The sequence below is a fragment of the Siphateles boraxobius genome, unplaced genomic scaffold, assembly GCF_051911475.1.
Source record: "Siphateles boraxobius isolate OS27281-9 unplaced genomic scaffold, OSU_SipBor_1 3, whole genome shotgun sequence".
In the NCBI taxonomy this organism is placed as follows: Eukaryota; Metazoa; Chordata; class Actinopteri; order Cypriniformes; family Leuciscidae; genus Siphateles; species Siphateles boraxobius.
In genome coordinates this window covers 4014018-4033720 of record NW_027508919.1, presented here as the reverse complement: position 1 = coordinate 4033720, position 19703 = coordinate 4014018, and the positions used below count along the sequence as shown (strand labels likewise).

Here is a 19703-nt window from a genome sequence, read left to right as displayed (position 1 = left end):
TTATATAATCTCTGTAATTTGATTATATGCGGTGCTGTTAATAAGGTGTAATGACAACGTGTGCTTAATTAGCCTCAAACAATCTGATGTCTTCTGGTTGTGTGTGTCTGTGTATGTATTGCAGGTTATGATGACATTGAGACGTCCCCATATGAAGACATTGAACTGGAACTTGTGAGAAATACTGAAACATCAAAACTAGCCTCAATAGTTTCAGGTACCGCAGACACACATGAGTGATACGACCAAATGAAATGTTTTCCTCCGCAGCTGAATGCACTGTGATGATGGACAGAGTGTATCGCTGTATGTTTGTGTTTAATTGCGTTTTCCTTGTTGTCTTGCTGTTGAATTTGTGTGTGTCTCTTTTCCTCTTTCTCAGTGTCGTCCCTTCCTCTGACGGATCAGAACCAGTGTCTGAAAGCAGCTCAGGACTGCGGGTTGTACGAGAAGTGTGGTTCCCTGCGCTCTGAGTATGCGTTAGCTTGCACTAAGATCATACCTGGCACCAACCACTGTAACCGGCACAAATGCCACCGGGCCCTGCGGAGGTTCCTGGAGCGCGTTCCCGAGGAGTACAGCTTTGGTGTCTTATTTTGCCCCTGTTCGGATACTCTATGCGGGGAGAGAAGGAGAAAAACCATCGTGCCCTCCTGTTCCTATGAGGAGCGAGACGGACAGCCCAACTGCCTTCATCTGGAGAGCTACTGCCTCAAAGACAACCTGTGCAGGTGAAATACGCGTCTGTGCACAGTATAAATATCAGATTTGGATCTTTTCAATAAATCCGCTTAATTGGATGAATTATTCATTCACAAACAGAACTAATTTAGATCAAGTCAACAACCCATTGAACCAAACCAAATCTTTGTCTGAAATGTCAGAAATAGTTAATAGCAGAAATGTTACAAATAAAACATCTGAAATATGTCTACTGCCTCTTCTGAAAAAATGCTGTTCAAATGTTTAAAGGTCAGTCCGATTTTTTCAAAATAAATTATTTTTTATTTATCAAGGATGCTTTAAATTGATCAAAAGTGACAGTAAGGACATTTAAAAACATTGCTATTTGAAATAAATGCTGTTCCTTTGAACTTTCTATTCATCAAAGAATAGTGAAAGAAAATGTACGGTATAACAGTTTTCAGCAAAATATTAAGCAGCACAAATGTTTTTAACATTGATTATAGAAAATCTATTAAAATATATGAAACAAGCTATTTTTAATTGTCAAAAACACTGAGTTGATTTTAATAAACATCATTTTATTGAAAAATGCAAAAATGTTTTCAGCCAAGATATGTACATTCATTTTAGTGTTTTTTTATTATTTATTTGAAAATGATAATTGCATTTAGGTTCTAAGGATACTTTTACGTGACATCAATGTTCTAAAAATGGAAAAATATTTACACTGCATGTTTTTGCATACAGACGACAACTGTGTCAAAATGATCAGTTGTTGTCGATGACACTTTGTGAAGAAACACTACATGCCTGTAGACTGAACACGTAATATGCATGATATGCATGGCCATGATGTCACCGTTTTCACAAATTAATGTTTTTGTAGTTGGGAGATGATAACTGTAACTGTATTTCATTTTCAACTAAAAACGGAAACTTTTTATGCATTTTGGCCGTTCATTTACACAACAACGGTGTTTTAGGGGCTTGAAAACGCAAAGTTTTGAAAACTACAAAAACGTGAATTTGTGAAAACGGTGACATCATGTGCTTCCGTATTACGTGTTCAGTCTATAGGCATAAAGTGTTTCTTTACAAAAGTGACATCGCCAACTACTGGCCTGGCAGCAGAATACAGCGTTTTTAGTAGTTTTTGTGAATCCGTGTGAATGGGGATCGTTTTGACAACGTTGTCTTCTGTACCTGAAAAATGCAAAAGAAAAACCTTTTCTGTTTTTAGTACATCGTTGTCGTGTAAACGTACCCAGAATCATGGCTGTAACAAACTGTGGTGGGACACGTAAGATAACATCAAATACCCTTATTTAAAAAAAAAAAAAGCTGTAAACGGCTACACAGGGCTTTCTTTGAATGTTTTAGAGCATGTAACATGCCATGACAGAATGTCAGAGACCAAATGATGATGTAAAGATCTGCTGAATCAGTTATTTGAAACAAACTGTTTGAAAGAACCAATTTGTGTAATCTATTCTGACATACCACACTGTCATCAGATGTTCTAACCCTCATTCAAACTAGACAAACCTCAGCTTTGATAATAGCACAGCATGATAATTTCCACCTTTCTTCTTGAAGTACAAGACCTCCCTTTTATCTTCTTCTAGAAACAGATGTCTCTGGCAGTTATGCTTATCTAAGCATCATTAATAGCACAGAACATGCTGAGCTGGATGGAAGAAAGAACAACAGGTCGCATACTATACGTTTAGACACGTCTACTGAGCATTTAAACGAGGATAAAAATGAGAAATGTTTGGAAAATGCAGACACTAACCTTCAACAGTCGTTTTCTCAAAGGAGGCAGTCCTTTAAAAAATATTACAAAATAGCATTAGATATCTAAATTACTGAATCCCAATTTATTTCTAAAGCTGTGTTGTTATGGTTGATTAAAACTACTATTCAAAATTGTTTTTCATTAATAAATTAAATAAGGTATGAATATTAAATTAAAAATGTATACTTATTAAACGTAACTGAAAAATTTTAAATTGTACTTTGGCCACAAACTGAAATAAAATATGTTTAATTTCTAGAACTAAAATTACTAAAACTGAAATAAAAAATGTATGAAGCTAAATAAATATAATAAAAAACATTAACTAATAAAAATGAAAAATTAACAAAATAAAGTGACTAAAACCTAAACTTAAATTAAAAAGGAAAATGTAAAAAATGATTTAAAAATAGTAATAAATACTATAATAGTATATAAATAACAATATAAAAATTAAGGCTAATTCAAAATATTAATAAATACTATAATAGTATATAAATAACAATAAACTAACACTGTTCCACAGTAACACCAACATTTCAGAGGGAGGCAGCATAAAATATTTTTAAAAAGTAAAACAATGGCTCAATGACCAAGCGTGCTTTTAGTAAATAATTAATCTAATATAGCTATCGCCCACATAACTTGTTTGTCAGTAAATCAGTTACAACTATAGGGTGAACATTACATTACCTAATTAATATTCACAAACAACACTGATAATGTGCCCCCCTCACTTTTCAAATCGTTTCTACACCCCTGACAAAAACAGAACACACAAAGAACAAAATCACATGGTATAAAAACAAAATCTGATTTGAGGATCTGATCATGCATTCTGTGTACATATTTCCTTTGTCAGAATTTGAAATACATTTTAGTTAAATCATTCTGTGTCTGTATTAAAATTTGTCTGGTCCATCAGGTCAAGACTGGCTGATTTCCAGCAGAACTGTCAGCCGTCTTCTGTCTCTCCCTCCGGCTGTCTCCGGGAAAGTGGAGCCGTGTGCCTCAAGGCCTACGCTGGGCTCATCGGTGAGAAACCACCTTGGACGACCTTGAAAAAAATGGACACTTAATGAGGAGTACAAAACGCGCAAATCGATACGTCACTGCGCAGTCTGTACTTAAATAATATTAAATTTTTAATGATGAGCACTGCGTCCTGATGGAGTGAGTTCACTCACTGAAACAAGAATTGGTAACGGGAACGATTGGTCAGTGGAGTTTGGGTTCAACTTCATGTCGTGGGTTTACTTTAACCCAGTGTGGCACTTATGTTGAATTAGCAGGACAACTTGAAGCAACATAATTAAAGTGGAGGGGGGTGGACAGACTACACTTCTTGGAGATTCTCCCAGATGGGCTTCGGGCTAATTGGCATGGGATCTTTTCCTCTGGCTGGCTCTCATCCCCTCTTTCTCTCTCCCTCCCTCCACAGGTACCATCATGACACCAAACTACGTGAGTAACAGCAGTACAGAGGTGTCGCAGTGGTGTAATTGCGAAGGCAGCGGGAACCAGTGGCAGGACTGCCTGCGTATCCTGCACATGTTCACCAGCAACACCTGTCTGCGTGAGTATCCCAGAATATCATTTACAGATCATCTTAATGTCAGAGAAAAAGAGTGTAAATTTGGCACTGCTCTGACATATTTGAGGTATAACATTCACAGTTTTTTTTCTGCGATGAAATATTTCCTATTGAAACAGGAAGTTGGTGCAGGTTATTTTTTTAAATAGCCAATTGCCTTTATTTTAAGTTACGGCTTGGCACAAATCACAAATGAGATTTCATTAACATCATCTTCTCCTGCAAAACCCCCCCCCAGTAATGTCACAAATCTTTTTTTTTTTTTTAAAGAAATTAATACTTGTATGCATTAAATTGGTCGAAAGCGACAGGAAAGACATTTATAATTTTACAAAAGATTTTTTTCAGGTTTTGTAAAATTTATTTTTCAAATAAATGCTGTAACTTTGAACAGGAATAAATTACATTTAAAAATATATTAAAATGGAAAACTGTTATTTTAAATTGTAATAATTAAATTGTAAATTCATATTATTACTGTTTTTACTGTATTTTAGCTCAAATAATTGCTCAATTGATTGCTCAAAAGACTGCAATCAAGATTTGAATACAAACTCAAGCATCTCATCAAATTCTTCTGGGACAAAAATAGCCAGAGAAGTCCTCTTCTTTGTCTCAATCATTTTTGAAAGTGAATATGGACTAAATGTATATTCTGCCAACTTTTTGTAGTACACTAGGATACAGATAACTTCAGATATACAGTAAAAATACTACAGATATAAAGTAAAAGTCACAAAATTCAAAGCTAATTATCTATTGATCTGAATTTATTGTTTGAGAGAAAAAAATTCTCATTCGAGAACCGAGCCAAAGCGATTTAGGAAACTGTAACAAGCTTCTTATACTGTCTATGCTATGGTAACAAGCAATGTTTGGTTGCTAGGAAACGGAAACGCTCCTCACGAGAACCGGAATGAAGCCACAAATAGTGAGCTCCTTTCCGTCGTTATTGGGAGTAAAAGTCTTCACATTAAAAGTAATAAGTGAATTTTATCATATAATATAAAACATAAAGGCAACATAGAAACATCAACTAAATAAGTGCACTCAATGTGAGTGGCATTGCTACATTTTAAAGATGTAACGTGTAAGCTGATGCAGCATGCGACTATTGTGTTTAAAAAGTGTGTGTAAAAAAATGTCAACATTACAACAGCTAGTTCTGATTCTCGTGTTTGTTTAGAAAATTGTGAAAAGTTGTATAATGTGCGCTTATCAACAAATAACCGAGTTTCTTTTGATGTTGAGTATTTGTATCCTAACTTACAATGAAAACAAACTAAAAAGCACATAAAACAAAGCTCATTAATTAGAACAATTAACACACAAAATAGTACCGAAATGAACGGGGGGGGGGGGGACATAATTTAAACAACAAAACGGGCACAACTCTGATGTGGAAGTGAGACTTTTATTTTGAATTATGAATGATGAGTGATCTGTATTCATATACTTATAATTATTCTTATTAGCAAGTAAAACTATCAAAAAAACTCACCCGATCTCTTTACCATACAGGTAATGCCATTGATAACATGGGAAGCTCCACCCCTCGTCCAGTAGAGGGAACGCCCCTTCCTCCACCTCGCCCCTCCCCTCAGGTCCAGCGTGATGAGCTGAACATCAACCTGCTGCCTGAACCCAATGCAGTGAGTGGTGAACATATTTCCTAACACAAAACCACCATAAAAATTATCAATCTCCTCCAGCTCCAATGGCAACTCAAAATAATTTACACATAGAAGAACCATTTACAAAGCTCCGCCCATGTGTACGAGTTCTTTGTAAGCACAATAAACCTGATTCAAAATTCTTGTTGTGGTCATAGCCTCGATTTTAACAACCGAATGACCCACGAGTTTGGCCTTGTGTTTGATTTTGGCCCTTTGATACATCAGATTTACAAAACTACTTACTGCACGAGCCAAACAAACCCGCAGTCCTGACGCTTTGAGCATACTGATGGATCAGAGAACTGAAGTGAAACGTTTATGGGCGACTGATCGTGTCACTGCAGAAAACACACGGTCACACGCCGTCGCCCCAGCAGCCGCTACAGTAAGCACAAAAACGCTTGTTCAGAATTCCCACCTTCTGCATTTAGTGTGGCTTCCCACGTGCGTAATGGATGCTCCCAAAATGTTCCTTGTTAATTTACTCTATTGATTCAACTGTGGTGGATATATTTCAGAACAAGAGTAATGAATGTGTGTTTTTGTTGTTCTGTCTCTTTAGCGCCTTTGAAAGAAACCTATTTCTTTAACCAAATCAATAGGTCACGATGCTTTGACCTAAAGGTCCGACCTCTAACCCACTGCGCACATGACCTTGTTAAGATGTCCTATTTGGTCTTTATCATACTTTAAAATGGTAATTTCACGGATATGTTCACTTGAGGTCATGGTTTTCAGGCATGCACAAAGTTGGTAAACAAATGACACATGTATCTAAAGAGATCACAGTGGGGTCGAATCAAACTGCCTGCACTGCCACCTTCAATTCAATCAGAAATAATCACACAACTCACAGGCTCTAAAGAACACAATCATGGAAAGGAATTAAATCTATATCGATTTGCTCTTCCCTTTAGTCAGATTACATTGTGCTTTGGAATGAGGGTGTCAGCTTTATTTTTCTTTCATTATGGCCAACCGCCAAACTTTAAATGACTCAATGAGACTTAGTAGGCAGCGTCACTGGATCAGAACTTTAATTTGTCTTGTGGCTACCTTGGTTTTATGCTGTATCTGAAACTGACTATACACTTTGCATTCATTTTTCTGAACATTTATCAGTAAGCACTGAAAAGTTATTAGCATTAGTGTAACTCAATGGTTCTAAACCATGCCCCCCCAAACAATGCACATTTTGCATCCCTCTTTTGTCTGAAACAACCCATTTCAGGTCTTAAAGACTCTACTAATGAGCTGATGATCTGAATCAGATGTGTTTGATTAAGGAGACATGCAAAATGTGTGGTGATGAGGGTCTCCAGCATGGTTGAGAACCACCAGTGTAACCTCTACGGTCCTAAAGACAACAGTCTCTACACTCATCCCCTAAACCTGACTCCCCCATCTGGGTCACGGCACCAATGTAACGCTCCAGTCCTACTCACCCCACTCTGAACAGGACTCGAACCGCTATGCAATATTATGTGAACATGAACATAAACAAACGTGAACAGTGCTCAGATAGGCCAGTGCTGCATCGTCACGAAAGTTTAAGCCTTGCCAATTTAAATATTCAAGCGCAAGAAAGGGTAATCAATTAATTACTTGGCCATAGAATCTTGCGCTTAAACAAACATGTTCGAACAAATTTGTCAAACTGCCCGTCTTGGCAAGTATCCTTATAGACACAGTCCATTATGTCTTAAGTGTACAGTAGATAAAGAAAACGCATGTGTAACAGTATACTGGATCCATTCATCAGGTCTTAAAGTGACAGCAGTATAATAAGCCTGCTGCTGTTTGTGTTTTATAATGCATACTGTGAGAATTATAATAGTCCTTTACGATTGTTTCTTGTCAGACTGTATGAATATGATCTCCTATGTAATCCATGTAACACTGTAAGATCTCAGCTGTCATTTATGTCAGATGTCGCGTTAAAAACGGACGCACACAAGAACTCGTCCGGAGTTTTACATCATCAATCAATGACCCGTTCGGTGACGGTGAGCTGCATTACACGCAGGATTGAAATGGTGACTAAAAAGAAATTTCTAACGGTTATTTTGGTCACAGTTTGTCTTGAAAACAAAAACAATTTGACGGTCGTCGTAGGAGAATTCACACTGCAGGACTGTGAGTCAAATCTTTTGACACTGCCAGAATTTCGTCTGAGGAGAAATTTGACCGCAACGGTTATTTATCGGCTGTCGGTGAACATGTCAAACTAATGATCAAAGACTTCAGATTTTAGCCTAGGATCAGAGGAATATTTTAGTATTTGCAAAGTGTGTCTCAGGTGGCCAAATTGTGGCCAAAATCGTACGGTGTGAGTCCGGTGTGAGTCAAACAAAAGACAAAGAAAAATCCCTTGCTGTTCTTGACTGAATAACTTTTGTAACTTTAATAAGGATTAATCTCTATTTCAACGGTAAAAATATTTATGGCTGGTAGATTTTCTAAGGTCACCGGCCATTGGCAGTTGTGGCAAAAAGTTAGTTTTAGGCCCTGTAAATAAATATATAAATCTCGAGTGCAATTAAATAAAATTAAATAAAAATGCAATTAAATAAAAATGAATAAAGTGGCTGCTGAAATCTTCTAAAATAATCAAAATAATCAAATTAATCAAAACAAAATAATTTTATATTTTTTTTGTTTTATTTAGTTTGCTACTTCTAAAAAAAAGAAAAGGCTTTTACAGTTATAGCATCTACCAGGAGAGGCGAACTGTTAACACTAACTAGCCAAATCTTGACCCCATTGACAAGCTATTAGAATTTGCATAATATCTGTGCCAAAGTAATTTCTTGATAGACAAATAAGCTACTAGAGCTTCAGGGAGTAACACCATCCAAATAAATCATCTTTTTGTAATGAATGTTTCTTGCAAAAATCATTTTGTTGGCTACTTTTTAATGGTTGTCAATAAAGAAGCCTGCTTTTTGACAGCATAATGGTGTAGTACTAAAGCGAATCGGCTAAATCCTGACCCCCTGGCTGTGTTATTAGCATTAGCAGTAGCATAATATCCAGCAAAAGTAATTTCTTGATAGCCGCACAGCTTTTAGCGCTTCAGGGAATGACACAGTCGTGATAGCAACACTTACTTGACTATATATTGTAAAATGGATTCTATATTCACTGCACATAGACGAGAAAATAATCCCTTGGCATCCATAGGCATACAGACTTTATCAAGAAATGCTGCTCTGATCTGTGTGTCTTTGTGTTCCCATGTCCTCGCTTTGGACTGCGTTCACATCCTCTGTTCTCAGAACACACAGACCACAGCATTCAGCTTAGAGATAATCTGGGCCCACAGACAAAAAAGGATTCAATTCAGTTTCTGCTGTCATTTATTTCTTTCCTAGACTCACTATCTCACTTGTGTTCTCCAGCAAATCTCTCCTCTCCAAATGTTCCCATCTTTCCTAATCTGTCTCTCTTGATGTGCTTCTCACTTTCTCGGCCTGTCTCGCTCTCTCTGAACGGATTAACTAAAGGTGTTTGTAAGCACGGTGCATCAGTCAAACTTCATTAATATTAATGTATTCGTACCCATCTGTCTGTCTCTCTCGCTAACTCTTTTTCTCTTTCTCCTTCTTTTATCGTTCGTTCCTAATCCCTCTCCTTCACGATCTCTCCGTCCCTCTCCCTGACAAACACTCACCATCATACTGCTCCTAGTGTACTTTGCTAAAAATTTATTTCTCAGGTGATTCATTTATTTCCCATATGATTCAGTTCACATATCATCATAACTTTGCCTCAGATATTTCTTATAAAGCTATATATTATAAACTATAACTATAATTACACACACAGACACATACACACACGCATATATATATGTATATAATATATATATATATATATACATATATATATATATATATAGTCATGTGAGCTGGAATTTATTTGATTATTATTATTAATATTATTATAACATTGTTTTACAATATATATATATATATATATATATAAAATAAATAATATAAGTTATAATAATAATTATAATAATTATCAAATAAATTTCCGCTCACATGACTATATATATATACTCTTTCCATTTTGTTGCTGCCATGTTGTTGTTATTGCAGTGATCACTTGGCAAGTTGTTTACTTTGTATTAAAGGAAAAGTAATTAAATAACACTTAACCAAACACTCTAACTGCCATTAGTTGGACTGCAAATAGACCCGCCTTCAAACTCATGCCATACACTACAACAGACAGGTTCTGGAAGTAAAAATCCCATTCATTTTCTCCATAGGGGAATTGATTTTGAACAATAAAATATAAGCCTTTAAAGACCTACTACGAGCTAAGAGGTTGTTAATCAATGGTATATATGCTTTTGTTGAAGATATCGACTATCATTATATCTAAAAGACATTACCCATGATTCTGAAGAGAAATCTCCACCAATCAGAGAACTGCTACAAGCAAATTGCTCCAAAAGAACACTTTAGTACCCACCCACTTCCATGAAGCACTGTGAATGACCTGGGGTCAGTTTCCCTATGCTCTCAAACTACTTTAAATATATGTACAGTGCTTAGCACAAGTGAATACACCCATGCTAAAGTTGACTAAAAAGAGAAATAAAAAATAATCTTTTTGAAATTGGTCTTAATGCCTTAATTAAAAAAATAAGGAAAAATCCAACCTTTAAAGGGTTAGTTCACCCAAAAATGAAAATTCTGTCAGTATTTACTCACCCTCATGTTGTTCCAACCCCGTAAGACCTTCGTTCATCTTCGGAACACGAATTAAGATATTTTTGATTAAATCTGAGAGCTGGATCACTCCTCCGTAGGCTTCTAAGGGATTGACACTTGTTCTCCGAAAAGTTATTAAAGACATTGTTAAAATAGTCCAAGTGACTACAGTGGCTCAATCCTAAGTTTATCAAATGACGAGAATACATTTTGTGCGCAAAAACAAACAAAAATAACGACTTTATTTCAACTATTCATGTCTTTCTCCATGGGCCTCGAGTGAGATCACTAGTGTAATAGCGTAAGCTTCTGTTGTTGTACGTCACACACATCACACACATGACCAGCGTCGGGCAATAGTGAGCCTACGTGTGACGTAGCTCTACGCAATTACACTACGTTAACTGACTAGAGGCCCACAGAGAAGGAAATGAATAGTTGAAATAAAGTTGTTATTTTTGTTTGTTTTTGCGCACAAAAAGTATTCTCATCGGCCTGTATTTTGTTTGTGTTTTATTTTATTTTGAGGAGCCAGCAGTCGTCCGCGAGGGGCCGCTGACGGTACTTTTGGTTTTTGTTTGTTTTATTTGAAATAAAGTATTTTCCCACCTCCTTCTTTCCTGAACATTGTTACAAATATATATATATATATATATATATATATATATATATACATACTTTTTAACTACAATTGTTCGGATTGAGCTGATCTGCAACGCGCCGGGAACTACGTCATCACGTTGAAAGGTCACTCTTGATGTCGCCGGCGGAAGTACCGCCCCACTGTTTACAAAGAGACTGTGCGAAGGAGGATAGTTCAAATTGTATTGGTTGCTTTGTAAACAGTGGGGTGGTACCGATGCCGGCGATATCGTGTGTGACCTAGTAGTGACGTAGTTCCCGGCTCGTTGCAGATCAGCTCAATCCCAACACTTGACCCTTCGCTAAGCCCCGCCCTCCTTAGTTACTGTTGCTACGCCTGTCAAGCTTTCGCGTCTAGCACATCTATTACAGTGTGTATGCACCAGTGTCAGACATTCCCAATGAGATAATTATTAATTTTTGGCGAACATGTGAAATATCTGAGAGAGCAAGACAGAAGGGACTGCATTCGAGGGATATATCCACGACATAATATGCAACCGATTAGAGAATAATTTAATAAAAATTTAAGCTAAAGCCTATAGTCGCAGCAGCAGCGCCTAATACGCTGACCATTCAAATGGGAAACACACAAAACGAGGAACAGCTATGTTCGTGCACAGCAGGGTAAGTGAAATGTGAAACTAATCTAATAATAATAAATCAAACAGTTTATCCATAAATCTTGTGGAATTACACTAAGACCGGGAGAGCCGTGATCGGATTGGGTTAAAGTTACTCAGTCAGGGGTAATAACGTTAGGCCGTCGATTAACAAAATGCTGAAATATATTTTAAAGTATGTCAGTGAGCCTCCCTCTTGTCTTTAAACGTCTTATTTTACGTTAAAACGTGCATTTGAACAAAGAACCGTCATTATTTCCAACTTCCAAGCAATATGTGTTTTTGTTAATCCTGTCGACACTGAGTTGTGAGTGGGGTCTCCCACACTGCTGATCCACGCACATCATTTCTCACCTTGGCTTTTAGATTTTCGGGAGGAAGAAGAAAAATTACACTCCCCCGTCCAAACTTTTAGGATATTGGGTATCAGATTTGCACAATCCATACGCACAACGCTTCGGCATGTTTCCCTCGCTCGAAAGCTTGCCAGACCTCCCGCGCCTAGTTACGGTTGCTAAGACACGATTGGCCAGTGACGGTTTTCGGGCGTGGCTTAGCGAAGGGTCAATTGTAGTTAAAAAGTATTTTTTATTTTTTTTGGGAAAAAAGTTTAGCTACAAAAAACAAAACAAAAAAAAGTCACAAAAATTATCCAAGTTTTTTTAAACATTTCTCTCTGTTTCCAAAAGGTGGTAGAAAGTGAAGAAGAAGATGAGGAGGAGGAGGAAGAGGAAGAAGACCAAACCGGAGGAGGGTTCAACATCATCCCTCCGTTCTCGGACAAGGCGACGGTCACTAACCTGGGCTCTGAGGCCGGGAGAGTCCACAGCTTGGCCACCACCCTCTCCGTCCCTCACTTCCTACTCACGGTTCAGCTGCTGATTGCCCTTTTCTGGGGGTAAAACCCTCACTCACACACACTCACTCTCTCTTACACAACACACGCCGACACACTTCCCCATGAAGTACTCGCTTACATCCAGACTCTACAACCTATCATCGAGGGACGACAAGAACGACAGATCGGAGGGCAAAACGAGCGGACAACTGTTCTATCCCTCTTTCCTTATTTCATTCATTCTTTTTCTCCTTCTCGGGAAGAGGGTCTGCTATAGATATAGCTGCTTGTTCATTAGGGAATCGCTTTCTGAATGGGATTCCCCGCCTGAATCATTTGAATCACACAGAAGATTCACAACTCCTCGGACTGACATTAGCCGACGGTAACCTGAATGATTTGGTCGTACCATGTATCTATTGTATAATGTCAGTGTGCTTCAGAAAAGTGAGTTAAACCAAGAAAACATTGCCGTCAGTCAGCATTTCCTGCGTTTGGAAAACCCGCCGTGTTTATTGTCGCTGATCATGTCGTTGTATGAAATGAGACAAAATGTATGTGTGTTTGTAAGAACGTGATTCGCTTGACATCACTGCTTGCCGACATGAGAGAAAAAAACTTGTCGAGCACGATTCCCGAATCTTCCGTTTCTCTCTCCTCCATGTCTGGAGAGTCAGGCCACACACCTAATCACACACACACGCCTCTGCCCTGCCGAGGAGCCGATCGCAGATGCAAGCGCTTTTCATTTATTGCTCTATCTGCGATGTGCTTTCATTTTTTGACTCAGCACAGACTGTGCACTCTAACCAGGGGCATAAATATAAAACACGTCTACGAACAGAAAAAAACATGAGTAATAAAGCCGAAAATAAAGAAATAAACACGCTAAATAAATAAATATGTGGCCGCACAGCAGGTGTCGGAGTCCGGTCTGGGTTTAGAACCCGAGGGGAAGAAACAGGAAGTCATTTTCTAACCGCCTGTCGCCTGATACCTCTCCCTGTGCCTGTTGTTTTACTTTCACAGAGATAATGGCTTACAACACAAACTGTTTATCTTGTTGTGTGTTCACAGGGACGAATTACTTGTGATGGGAACCAAATAGAAAAAAGAGATCAAGGGAAAGAACAGACGGAGACGGGGAGAGACTCAAACCCTCCAGCCAAGAAAAAAAAAAAAAACATACAGTCTAGAATCACATGCTTTTCCTGTTTCTTATAAATCTTTTGCTGACACCAGTGCTTTTTTCTCAATCTCGTTTCTTTTGCTCTCTCTTCATTCGCTCTCGTGCGTGTCCATGGTAGCGAGAGAGACTAAGCATGGCCACACTGATACTGAATTCAATCAAGAACTTATTCTTAAACATTGATGGAGTAGAGTAGGCCTATGATCAGTAGGTTATGTAGTAAAAATACAAGATTCGGTCCCTCGCAGAATCCTATTCCACTTAGACCGCAAGATTGTAAAGCCTGTTCAAAGACATAACATTATCACAATATTGTCACCTAGATAATCAAAATACACTCTTAGAATAAAAGGTTCTATAGAACATTAAAAGGTACTGCAGGTTCTTCATATATAAAATCATGAGATCATTTTATGGATTTAGTTTGAATGAATGAATTTTATTCAAATTTTTCATTTAAATTCAATTTTATGATTTAAACAGCTTGTGAACATAAACTAGATTTTTTTTTTAAATAACCTATTAAACATTACAGTATTATGCGATAATTGTTGGCATAAGACCTCTATAGGGTTCTATAAAGAACCCCACTGACCCTTTATTTCTAATGAAGCCTTTCTTTTTATTTACATTACAATTAAATACTTATTTTTAGATGATGTCATTCCTTCAACATTTCACTTGATATGACTCTTGTCCTGAAACAATTAAACACCTATTAAAATAATATGAATAATAATACATATAATTGAACATCATTAGATTGCTCAAAAGTATTTATTTTTTCATGCACTTCCGTTCAAAAGTTTGGGGTCGATTTGATTTAAATTGTTTTTGAAAGAAAGTTACTTATACTCACTAAGGCTGCATTTATTTGATAAAAATACAGCAAAAACAGTAATATTGTTAAATATTATAACAATAGAAAATAACTTTTTTTTCTATGTTAATATATTTTAATATGTATTTTATTCCTGTGATGCAAAGTTGAATTTTCAGCATCATTACTCCAGTCTTCAGTGTCACATGATCCTTCAGAAATCATTCTAATATGCTGATTTGCTGCTCAAGAAACATTTATTATTATTATCAATGTTGAAAACAACTGTGATGCTGAATATTTCAGAGATTGCGATACGCTGTTTTCAGAATACTTTAATGAATCGAAAGTTTAAAAAAAACAGCATTTATTTGAAATAATTTTTTGATTAACATTATAAAGGTCTTTCAATCATGCGCCATTCCTTTTTCTTTTTTTTTTAAATATTACTGACTCCAAACTTTTCAACGGGCTGAAAGGAAGTACTGTACTCATATTCAGACCCAGTGTCCATCCACTTCCTTCCAGATGTCCTCTTTTTAAAGCATGAGGGCTACACGTTCCCCTCCCTGCTCATCCTCCTCCCCCTCTCCGGAAGAAATTAAAGCTTAGCTAAAGTGCTCATATCTCATCTGGCATTCTCATGAAGCACCTTAGATTACCCCGACATGACTTAACAATCAGATTCTGAACTGATCTATTATGCGGAGGAACACCGAGGAGTGCTCTCTGATTGAACAGACGTCGTGCTCCTCAAGGTCAGCGAGCCATACAGCGCGCCCGCTCAATCAGCAGGGTTAATTAAGAGAAGAAACCAGAGCGCTTCTGGATTGATGCGCCTGTCCAAATAGCGGGCGGCCTTTATGATGGCTGTTGTTATTTTTTAATTGTTATCGGGGGCCAGCGTCGTCCGCCCAGCAATAACAGAGGGAGGCAGAGAATGAGTGACACCGGAGGAGGAGGAGAGAAAAGGCATGGGTGGCAGTGATTCACATTACAATATTTCAGAAAAAAAAAATAATCCATGCGTTAAATAAATGCACATTGCAGAAATGTTTCAGGACATAAGATAAGTGTTAGCACTGTTCCAAAACCTAGTGAGCTTCCTACTTAGATAGCATTTTAAGGTTTAGGGAAGGCTGTTCTGAAATGTAGTAAGATACAGTACCTTGTTTTGGCTAAATGTTAATGTACGCCATCCCAGAACGGATGCAATGATGACCGCAGTTGGTTTTAAATATATTTAATTCAATACTGAAAAGAACTGATAAAAATACTTCAATCTTATTAAAAAAAATCTTAATGAGTTTTTAATTAGCCTTTGTTTTACTGGTTTATCAGTAAAACATTTAAAAATTCTTAAAACTAGACACATTAACTCGAGCGACACTGTATAAGATATTAAAACAAATGTAGTTTTTAATAAGTATTAAAAAAGTTAAATCATTTATGCTTAAAAAAAAAACTTCTGCAGTGAGGCAAACACACTCGTATTCTCTGAAAACAAGTCCTAATATCTAATGCTGTGTTGTTTATCAAGTAATCTTGTTTCGAGGATTTTTAGATATCTTAACTGGGACACATGGACAAAAAAAGCTATTTTACCCAATTATTGTGCATACACTGTAAAAAATGACTCCGTAATGAGTTTTTAATTAGTCGTTTTTAGACTTGTTTATCAGTAAAACATTACAAAATCCTTAGAAGAAAATAAATTTACTTGAGCAACACTGCATAAGATATTAAAACTTTGGCAATTGTATATTGTGAGTATATTTTATCTTAAAAAACAAGTGAAAAGTGCATTAACTCGTTTACAGATTGAAAAAAACCCTCATATTCTCAGTAAACAAGTCCTAATATTTTATGCTGTGTTGCTTAATCTTCTTTCAAGGATTTTTAGATATTTTAACTGGAAAACAAGTGCAGTGCACTATTTATTAAGTGTATTGGCATATCGTGTCATTAGCTTAGCAACAAGCTAACATCAAACTCTATTGAAATCAATAAGTTGAGTTGTAGGTACGTGAGGGTTTGGTGCTGGTCAAGCTGGTTAACATATACAACTTAACTGATAAAGCTAGTTAACCAGCATGGCTCCTTGGCGAGAACACCCATGTCTGAAACCACCATTTAAAACATGCCAAGTTCTGGAACAGAGCTAGAGAGATGCAGCCCACACTAAATTAACCATAACAATTTTCACTGTTTGCTTGCGTGTGCCGCATTACAACCACGACTTGGCCCGTATACAGATTTGCTTAATATGAGTCTAACATTTCCTCCGCTCCCATCTGCGTCTGTGTACACAAGAGAAACCTGCCACAGCGAATCCTATGCACCCAGTGCTAGATTGCAGGGAGCAAGGGACAGGAAAAGAGATAAACACACAATAAGGGATAACGGGATGGAGAAAGTGGAGGAGAGAGAGAGAGAGAGTGTATGGGTTAGAGAAAAGACACATTCCAGCGAGAGAGCTGCGAGCGTGATGGAGAGAAAGAGAGGAGCGTGAAGATTGCATGAGAGAGAGAGAGAGAGAGAGAGAGAGAGAGAGAGAGAGAGAGAGAGAGAGAGAGAGAGAGAGCAGTTTACCCTGTAGGCTCATAGCTTTATTATTATAGTATGCGGACACTGATTTATTTGGCGGCTGCAGGCACCCGTACTGAAACTCATTTCAGTTGTACTGATGTTGATTCGCTCTCTCTCCTCTGGCTCTGCATTGAGAGCCCACTGAACTGCGTGCCACTGTTTGTCACCCCACAATGCACCATCAATTGCATGAAAATAATCACCACTGCTAATGTTTTGCTAATGAAGATGCCCAAAATAGTGTCTGTATTTCATCTGCTTTTATGGAGAGCACTTTTTTTTTTCATAGCGCTGTATTTTCACTTTTAATAATGACTTGACGGATTGTCTTTGTCTTGTTTTGCAGTTAATTTTAATGAAACTATCAACACTGAGCACTCTAGTCTACTTAAGCATTTGCAGGCCTGCAGATTTCTGGAGAATTGCAACGGCAGTCATATCTAGACATTTCCCTTTGTGTGTTAAAACGCAAATGTGTCATTTCCACACCGCTATAGGGTCAATTGGAAAAATAATGATTGCTTTCAAACAGGTTGCCCTAACACTGCTATTGGTCGGCAAATATAGCCCCACCCCAAAATTACACCATTGGTTGAGAGTATTCAAAGTTTTTTGTGCCAACCAACAATTTGCTTACTTTTAGTCATCTCTGCATATTCAGCTGGAATAGGAAAGTATTATAACATTGGAATATAATTAATTCAGGTTAATTTGTGCTCAACTCCAAATTTAAAGGTGCAGTCACAGTTTAATCAGGCTAATGAACTATGTGACTTAGATTGATGATTATAATTTATTATTTATTGAACATTGGTCACTTTTATCACAAAGATGATGTCAGTATTTCATAAAAACACTCTTGATTGTGTCTCTGGTGAGATAAAAGGTCAATCTGTAATGTTTTGGGCGCAACATCTTTTGCCAATACAAATTTACAGGTCAGAGTTCACCAAATAAGAGCATCGACAGATGAATCAACAAACTTGTCTTTCCACTTTTTCTCTGGATTGAACGGAAGTGATTGGAAGGGTAGCTGGACTGTACCTGTACATATTTACCATGTTTAACTCTAATCTACAGCAGAAATGTGAGCAGATTCCATCTTGGCCTGATTATTTGCCTCAGTGTTGGCACTGAATGATGATTGTGTCCATCATAGCCCTGAGTGATGTAGCCAATCAGAGCTCCCTCATTGCTGCACATGCTCAGTCATGCAAAACGCTTCATGTGACATTTCATAAATATTAAGGAACTGAAGTGGGAAAATACTTAAATAGCACACAGGATTACATTTTAAATAGTCATTATACTTGAAATACTTGCCATTCTGTGACTGGTTGAGTGGACATGTGGAGTGTGCTGTGGTTCGAGCATGTCTCTCTGTGCCATGTTGGACTTGCCTTTAATAAACCCTGACACACCTGAACTCTTCCTCGGCCACTGCCCTCAGGGTCACTTTTCGGACCTGTTTGACTGTGCCGGTTCTTTCCCTCTGCTCATCTTCTGTTTATGTGCCCTGTTTCCTATCAGGTGTAAAAATGAGAATTCACTGTTTCTGTGATCCATGGTAATGTACCATCTGAAATAAAAGAAAACAAATCAGCTGTGCTTGTCTAGATGTCGTCATCTGTGCCTGTGATAATAGCATGTGTCAGCGTGAATGAGCAACAATGAGATTAATGGTGCTCAAAATGAGATTTTTGCTTAAGTCTCCTTTTTCTTAAGCTTCTCTCAATCTCACGTCTTCTCGTGACATGCAAATTAAAAGAGATTCAATTTGAGCTTGAATATTTCTCAAACTCTTTCAAGACCAAATTATGACCAAAAAAATTTGCTATGTTATCTATATTCAATGTATGGTTCTGTACTCGTAAAAAAATATTGTTGGTTTAACTTAAAGTAAGAAACCTTGTTGCCTTAATTTTTAGTTAATTGAAATTAAACATTTCAGGTAATACAATGAAGGATATTGGTTTAATTAACAGTAACTCAAAATATTAGTTATTTGAACCACATGAATTTTATAAGTTATACAAAAGACAAAAGAAAAAAATGTTGTGATAACAAATCATGAAAATAATTAAGTTTGGGGTTGGAAAGATTTTTAATGGATTTGAAATAAGACTCTTTTTCCAAAGCTTTATTACCTTATTCCAGTCTTCAGTGTCACATGATTCTTCAGAAATCATTCTAAGATTCTGATTTGCTGCTCAATAAACATTTTTTATTATCATAAATGTTGAAAAAAGCTGTGATGCTTAATATTTTTGTTGACGTGACGTGACATTTTTTTCAAATGTCTTTGATTAATAGAAAGTTCATTAAAACGGCATTTATTTTATTTCATTTATTTATTAAAGAAAAATCATACTCACTCCAAACTTTTGAACAGTAGTGTATGTCAACAATTGAGTTATTAATGGTGCTTGCAAAAGCAATCAGACATAAACCTTATACGATATTATGTTAAAGGATCGACACGAGTCATATCTAGAGACCATAACATCAAACATTTTGGGGTGG

The 19703-nt window shown here is 37.0% G+C and overlaps 1 protein-coding gene across 1 annotated transcript in view; it reads left to right on the top strand.

Moving 5' to 3' along the window:
* Positions 1–18782, top strand: part of gfra3 (GDNF family receptor alpha 3) — a 31104-nt gene extending 12322 nt beyond the window's left edge. The window contains exons 4-10 of the mRNA XM_077247461.1: positions 125–217; positions 383–731; positions 3411–3520; positions 3927–4061; positions 5601–5731; positions 12434–12642; positions 13660–18782. Coding sequence (XP_077103576.1) covers positions 125–217; positions 383–731; positions 3411–3520; positions 3927–4061; positions 5601–5731; positions 12434–12642; positions 13660–13690 — 1058 coding nt within the window. The 3' untranslated portion in view covers positions 13691–18782. The remainder of the gene's footprint in view (positions 1–124; positions 218–382; positions 732–3410; positions 3521–3926; positions 4062–5600; positions 5732–12433; positions 12643–13659) is intronic.
* Positions 18783–19703: the final 921 nt, after the last annotated feature.